The sequence below is a fragment of the Dasypus novemcinctus genome, chromosome 16 (assembly GCF_030445035.2).
Source record: "Dasypus novemcinctus isolate mDasNov1 chromosome 16, mDasNov1.1.hap2, whole genome shotgun sequence".
In the NCBI taxonomy this organism is placed as follows: Eukaryota; Metazoa; Chordata; class Mammalia; order Cingulata; family Dasypodidae; genus Dasypus; species Dasypus novemcinctus.
The window spans coordinates 70,697,154-70,705,233 of NC_080688.1; the positions used below are offsets into that span (position 1 = coordinate 70,697,154).

The 8,080-nt window shown below is 41.5% G+C and overlaps 1 protein-coding gene across 2 annotated transcripts in view; it reads right to left on the reverse strand.

Annotated features, from left to right (window-relative positions):
• Positions 1-7,427, reverse strand: part of MBD2 (methyl-CpG binding domain protein 2) — a 77,584-nt gene extending 70,157 nt beyond the window's left edge. The window contains exon 1 of one of the 2 annotated variants that reach the window (XM_004459844.5): positions 6,795-7,427. In XM_004459844.5, coding sequence (XP_004459901.2) covers positions 6,795-7,336 — 542 coding nt within the window. In that variant the 5' untranslated portion in view covers positions 7,337-7,427. The remainder of the gene's footprint in view (positions 1-6,794) is intronic. The other variant, XM_004459843.5, reaches the window with a different exon arrangement.
• Between the last annotated feature and the right edge of the window lie 653 nt (positions 7,428-8,080).

An 8,080-nucleotide genomic window follows, 5' to 3' on the forward strand; every position in this document is an offset into this window, starting at 1 on the left:
GTTCAGATGAAATTAAGTGAAATTTCATTTTACAATTTCCCTAGTCATTTCTTCATGGAGGTGGCAATGAACACTAAAAGAACCACAACCAAAACCTGCAAAGGGTTTTAAATTTCCAAGCTAAACAGTAAATCCATGAAATAGAAGTTGGCGGTTTAATTCTAATTCATCATGCAGCTCTTGAGAGCTCAAACAAGGGTTAAAGTTTTTTGATTTCTATTAGTCCTACTATAAAACCTAAAAAAAAAAAAATCCAAAAGTCATCACCTCCCTTGCAAATCTTCTGCTTCTGTTCCATCAATTCAAACTAAATTGGGGGGAAAACTTATGACCATGTATCTTACAAATGAAATTTTTAAAAGCAATTTGAAAATTCATCTAATAAGTCTGATGGGGACTTTTTTTTAGAATATATGTGTATCAGTTCCTTTTGAGGTATGTATTTCCTCCAATAAGTAGTAGGTATGGGTGTTCTGGCAGGTGAGACTTTGCATGTCAGATTCTAAAAGTGGATGTAGGACAGTTGGCAATGTTGTACCTAACAAAAATCTCCTGAACATCACCAAAAGATATGATGCTACAGCTGAGAAAGAATTATCAGAGCATAATTTCCACACCTATATGTCTTTCATTTCTGGAGCCAGGCTTTAAAAAAAGCAATAGTAAGAAAAAAAGACTAACAGCAAGTCACATTTTCTATTATACAATCAGCGTTTAATAAATATTGGATTTCCTTCTTTTCCTCAAACTAAAGAGGCAAATTTCTTGAAAAAGATTGGTCTGTATGATACATTTTAACTGTACCTCAACTCTGAAAGAAGCACATGAGCCTCTGCCTTTTGCAGGCCATATAAAGCTATCTCATGAGCTATATTTACTCTGTAAGTTACAAATTGATTTCTTCTAATTTAAGTGAAAGCTATTAAAATGAATAAATATAACTTGCTTCTTAGGGCATGTATTGCCTATCTGAATATCTGAGAAATTATAGGATCAATCCTAGGTTGAAAACATATTAAAAAAAAGTACATTTCTCAACAAAACGATTACTCCCATTATCAAGAATAACACTTTTTAACTATTTTAATTTACCACAATTGCTCCATTTTTTTCCCCTCCAATATTACCTAAAGCAGGAAGGTCATCTTTGGTACAATGATTTTCTACCAGATAGGATTTAAAACTCCCCTTCAACAACCTCAGGATGCAAGTATAATAATTACATTACTTTAGTGGCACGCCAAGTTCATTAAAGTAGATTAGATATGAGGTGTTGGAGAATATAAATAAGAGTTTCTATGTGAGGCAGGAAGACATGGTACTTAGAAGTTCTGGGGTTAGAACATCTGCATCAGGATTCAAACTCTGCACTTACCTATAGTACAACCTAGAGTATATGACTTAACTTCTCTATGCTAGTTTCCCATCTGTAAAATGGGGATAATTATAGGGGCCAATGAAACAGATAATATATGTAAAATAATTAGCAAAATAATATTAATGCTGCCAAAATTATGAGAATTGTGACACAGAAGAGAGAATTATGGCATACAAGATCCTACATGACAGTCAATGAAGGTCAAGTACTGAATACTCACTTTGTGCCTGGCACTAGGCTACACAATGTGAGGACCTATTCACCATTTTCACTATATCTTCAATATTCAGTCACAGAGTAAGGTTTTCTATTCTTCTGAATATACTCACTTTAATGATGAAAACTAGAAACTTGAGAATGGTTACATTAAATTAAATATATCAATCATTTTCATACACACACTATACATAATATAAACGAAGCAAATGTTTTAAGAAGCCATTTAAGGCTTGTTTTATAAAATTTTAAGTGTCATATTAATTGGTAAACACTTGAGTTGCATCTGTGTGTTCAGCATTGTGCCTAGGGGGTAGGAAGACACCTATGTGAGAAAGCCACAGGTTCTGTGAAAATGAACATGAAGAATAGTATTGGGGAGACTAGGTTTAACTACATAGGAATAACTGGAAAGAAAACAGCATGAGGGAGGCCAGTTTACTGAAAGATAAAGATGACTTTAACATAAATATATAGGGAAGTGGATGTGGCTCAAGATACTGGCCCCCCCATCTACCATACAGGAAGTCCAGGGTTCAATTCCCGGGGCCTCCTGGTGAAGGCAAGCTGGCCCAACAGAGAACTGGCCCACACAGAAGGTTGGCCCTTGTGGAGTGCTGGCCCATGCTGGAGTGGTGGCCCTTGCTGGTGCAGCAAGATGATGCAACAAAAAGAGACACAGAGGAGAGATAATAAGAGATGCAGCAGATCAGGGAGCTGAGGTGACGCAAGAGATTGAGCGCTGAGCACCTCTATCCCACTCTGGAAGGTCCCAGGATCGGTTCCCAGGGCCACCTTAAAGAAAAGACAAGCAGACACAGAAAAACACTTGGCAAATGGACACAGGGAGCAAATGGCAGGTGTAAAACAATGAGGGGAGCAGGGAGAAATAAAGAAAATCTTAAAAAAAAAAACACACATAACACATAAATACATAAAAACTCTGGACAGCAGATCTCTCCCCTGGCCCATTCAGAGAGTTTTCTCCAACAAAGGCTATATGGGAGAGTCTAAATTTTGTAAAAGGTAACAAAAGGAGTGTGGGGGCAGCCCTTGATTGAACTTAGCCATCCTCAGATTCAGATTCCAGTTTTCAAAGCATATCGGCCTTTAGTAACAAATGGGACATACCTATACGTTTTCTAATCTATTATGTGTTCAGCCCATACAAATGGAGTATTATTTTCCTTAGCCCTAAATTTACCTAAAACTGCAAGAAACCTACATATTCATCGTAATGTTCTGAAATCAAATCCCTAGGATACTATGAGATATAGGTACAATCATACCCATTTTACAAACGGGGAAACCAAAGTACAGGGAAGTTTAAGTGACATGATCCAGGTTGCACCACTGGTAGTTACAGAGAGAGCTAAAGCACCAACTCCAGAGCTCCTAACAGCTATACAGGGCTGCTTCCCTAAAGATCCTAGAGAGGTAATGACTGTCAATATTACTCATGATTTTATAGACCTCAATTATATTTCTTGGGTTCTCTTCTTTCCAGATCAAGATGAAATCATTTTCATTACTCTTCATGCACCTGCTCCTATTATTACTTTAATTTTTCTCTGGATTCACTGCCCTTTTTCCCCCAAAACAGTGATCAAAACTACATACATTTCAGATGGAAATAGTTAAAATGTTTACTATTATATTTCCAATATCCAACTAGATGATATTTGATGGCGGCAGCTATAAAAGTTTACCATGATCCCCATGGCTTTACCTCAGGTTATAAACAACAGTCTAGAATCCAGAAAATTTAGACTTAATGAAAAAAGCAAGAGCTAGCTACGAATGATTCCTATATAGAGGAAAATACTTCAAGTCTTATGCAGGGAACCAAACACTAGAAAAGACAACAGTCAACTAGACCAGTTAAAAAATTATTGTCCAAAATAATGGGTTCAAATGATGACAACGAACTTTTTCAGATTATCCCAATGGACCCAATACTTTATCAAACCACACCCTTTTAAAAACACACTTTGGATGATAACATATGAACTGCCACAATACTATCAGTAATCCTGATGGAAAGCATAATTATATTGCTTAACTGGCAACTGGAGGCACACCTTCCTATTAGAACTTGGCAGTTGCAGAAGCAGTCTAAAAATTTTCTAACAAAATGTGAGGCTTACTCCATGGGCTTAATTCAGTCCAATTAATATGTGTCAGCCACACCCTACTTTACAGGCACAGATTTGTTTAAATTAATCTCCCCAGGGACAGGCTAATTCAGGGGTTAGCATTATTATAATCTGTGTGAACAACTGAGTGCAGGTGTTCACATTACCAAAGAGAGCGTTAACTCTTAACCCACCTATTAAAAGATATGGCAGGTATTTTAAGGGTGAGATGGTCTATGATGACACTAATATGTAAAGCAGTGACAACCACAGGTTGAAAAATACTTTGTGTATTTAAAATATGACCCTTTACAATATGTAGGTAACCTCCATTCTTCATCACTAAAAGCTAAAGCCACAGAAATCAGTATAACTACTGCTATCATAGACAGGTATCACATCATGCTATATGTATCCTACTCTTAGAAGAAAATCAAGACTAAGGGTTTAAATCCTTCATAATCCCTAACAATTTGTAAGCAGTCAATAAACATTAGGTAACACTCCTCTAGCCCTGAATTAAACACATGGGGCACAAATCTGTTCAAGTGTGTCCTTTTCATTTTGCATAAACAAGTGAAAAAAAAATCATGCTGCAGACTCCCATAAAAATACTTTAATTTTAGAGAATAATCATTACTATAGTGGTTTGTTATTCACCTTGAGTATATTTTAAAAGTTTGTTTTGATCCTATCAGTTCTCCTACCATAAAATATTTGAGTTTGTATTAAAAAAAGCTAACATTGAAAAACTTACATATTCAAAAAATATTAAGTGACCATAAATCAGAATGAGCACTACAGCAATTTGCCTTTTCAATATAACTTTTCCATCTATTGCAAGAAAAACAAAAAAGCTTTGCAATCACCAAAAGTTAGTTTGAACAAATACGTTATCTCAAAACCAAACAAACCATATCCCAGGAGAACTGCCACAGGGAGTGAAATTCAGAGTTTAAGATGTTCTAAGGAGAATAGACTAGTCACCTATTCCTTGAGGCCCTCAATCCCAAATAGACTATTCTTGTCAAATATAATTGCCTATAAAACATCAGCAGATAGTTAACAGTAGGTTATGCATACAGCCTGCTTAGAAAGAAAACAGAAAGCTGTTAAGGAAAGAACACACAAAAATGAACAATTACGAACAGGACTAAAAGAAGTAAACTTGAGTTGAGTGGCCATTTTTTCAGTAATAACTTTCTTAGCATTATTATTTAGGTAAATCAAAGATCATCAACTTTTTTCCATTTTATCATCTGAAATTTCAAGAAGTATTTTCAGATCAAGTGAAAAAATATTAATAAGTTTTAATGCAATTCCACTTTCATTTTATTTTTTTAGTTGATAAGGCTGAACAAATTTATTGAAACTACTCATCCACATATTTGAGCGACCACAGGGACATGTTCATAATTGCATGTTACACCAGCAGTGATCACATCCTTGCATGTGCATGTATGTGTGCATATATTACAAATACATATACATACTTATAGGTGTGTAGTGTATGTGTGAATGTAAATTTAATTATAAAAGTTCTCAATTCATAAATATTGGACTGTCTATATACATACATATATATACACCTTTTCCCAGGGGTGTTTCTACTTGATGATGGAACAAAGGAAATCCTTAATAACGTTATTCTAAAATCTTCATAAACAGCTGACAACTGACTTCAACATCCAAATACCTTCCCTGAAAAATGCTTCTATTAGCCCATGAATGGATTCCCACAGCAAATGAATAAAACAGGTTTATATTCTCTTTCATAAATGAGATAGTTTCTAAGAAAATATATGTGTTTATAAGATAATCCCACTGATCGCATTAGACATAGACACTTTCCTGAGCTTACTGGGTCATCCAAACTCATCAAACATGGACTGTATATCCACAGGATCTCAAGATCACACTAAGGTGAAAAACCTTGAATCATTTAGACCAGGGTTTCTCAACCTCAGCACTAGTGATTTTGAACCAGATGACTCTTTGTTGCGGAGGCTGTGCTGTGTTAATTACAAGATATTTAGCAGCAACTCTGGTGTCTACTCTAGATGCCAGAGTAGCACTCCCTCTCCAGGTATGACAGCTAAAAATGTCTCCAGACATTGCCAAATGTCCTCTGAGTGGCAAAATTGCCCCCAGTTGAGAATCACTGATTTAGACTAAAAAGGGAGGGTGTAGATGAATTGGGGGGACAGGTGACTATCCTCAAGTACGCAAAGAGTTACATAACTCAGCAAAAGGTAAGAGACAGGGATTGTAACTGGAAGTTAAAAGCAGAGAAAATGTCCTAAAAATACAGAGGTGTAAAATTTTTCCTCAGTAAGACCATACTCTACATTGACACATATATCCTCTAAAAGCTTCCTGAACTGTCAAAGGAATACAAGAAATAAGAAACTGCACTCACAGATAAAAATCTATTTCCAAATGACAACCAAAATGAGTGCTTCCACTTTTCACTTTAGCACTTTTTTTTTTTTTATCTTTCGTTCTAACTACTTTCTATTTCAAAGGAGAATATATTCAATGGAGCACAGGGTCTGCAACACCAAGGTAGTTCCAAGAAACTTTGGGCATCCAAATGGCTACTTTATATGAAACTTTCCTGAATCCCACAAAATAACTGAAACTTTGTTACTGTAGATAGCTAATCCTTCTCCATACCTATGATTAAACACTCGTGTGATGATGAATCTGGGACAAGCTGGGACAGGAGCCAACAGAGACTGGGTTTTATGGTTTCCATGAATTACACCTTCTTTTAACCCTTGGGTGGACTAACCCTCCCTGCCAGAGTAATCCTTTCTTCGCAAACCATTTTCTCCTGACCACCTTCACTGAGCCCTCACCTGTCAGACAGACAAGATAGTGCCTCTCACTGCACTAGGTGAGCCGTCGCCCAAGGGCTCAGGCACCTTCCACCGCTAGGCCAGCCTGTCCTTACCACGGACCTCGGAGCCCCCGCTCTCACCGTGGCATCCCCAGCCCCCGCCAGCTCATGACCCCTGACCCCCGCGTGACCCCGCCGCCCCCTCCCCACCCCAGGGCGGTACCTGAAGTAGTAGACATCGCTCTTGCCGGCACTGAGCCCAGATTTTCGGATCACTTCCTCCTTCTTCCATCCGGGGGGGAGGGCCGGGCAGTCCATCCTCTTCCCGCTCTCCGTGGCCCGGGGTCCCCTGGGCCCCGGCCCCGCGCTCCCCGACGGGAAAGGGACCGGCTCCCGCCGGGGGGCGCCGCCGCCACCGCTGCCGCTGCCGCCGCCGCCGCCGTCGTCGCCGCCAAGGCCGCTGCCGCCACTCGGGGGACGGCCGCGGCCCCGGCCCCGGCCCCGGCCCCGTCCCCGGCCACGGCCCCGGCCCCGGCCACGGCCACAGACGCCGCCGCCCCGGCCCGCCTGCTTCCACCGCCCCCGGCCACGGCCGCCGCCCCGAGCGCCTTCCCTGCGCACGCCGCTCACCGGGGACGGGGCGAGCGCGCTGCCCTGGCCCCCCTGCTCTATGGCGGAGTCGCCGCCAGCGCCGCTGCCGCCCGCCGCGCTCTCCCCCTCCTCCTGCTCCGGGCAGCAGCGGCCTCCCCCCGGGTGCGCGCGCATCCAGCCCCCTCCCCAGCCGGCGCTGCGCTTCTTCCGTAACTGAGCCCTTGGAATCCCGGAGACCCGCCCCGCCCGCTGCGCGGCGCGCGGGGGACGCGCGCAAGCATCATAGAGCGGGCGCGCACAGAGCGCCCTCCCGCCCGGGGCGTGGCCCCGGCCACCGCCTCTCAGGTCCTCCAAGCGCTCGGACCGCCATTTTGTCTCCGCCTCCTCGGGGGCACGCCCCCCGGCTCCTCGCGCCCCGCCCCCAACCGCGCCCTTCCGGCCCCCGCCCCCACGGGGCGCGAGGTCCCCGGAAGACCGTTTTGACCCCAAGTTACTTGGAGAAATGTCAGAGTGGTTGCGGTTATGTTGTCTCAAGTAGGGTTAACTGACCCTATTATGTGCTTTTACCGTCCTTTGCTTTCAATTGCTGTATGCAATTAAGAACAACAAATAAAATAAATATCTATATTCAGTAATTCGACGGTTTATTTAACGCGATGATAACCCCTTACTCACCTTTATTTTAAGCTTTGACAGCCAGGGAGCTCAGATGGAAAGAATGAGGCAAAATGATCCTTTAAGTGCATATCACTATCTTCCACGGCCTGGTTTCCTAAAATCCTGGATTGACTAGTCCTCCCAGAATTTTATAAATCTGCAGGGAGGGCAACGATAATTTGGAATATTCCCTTCAATCATATGGGACTTTTATCTCTAAAGATTATGGCGGAGTTTTTAAGCGTCGATTCTTAATTCGGG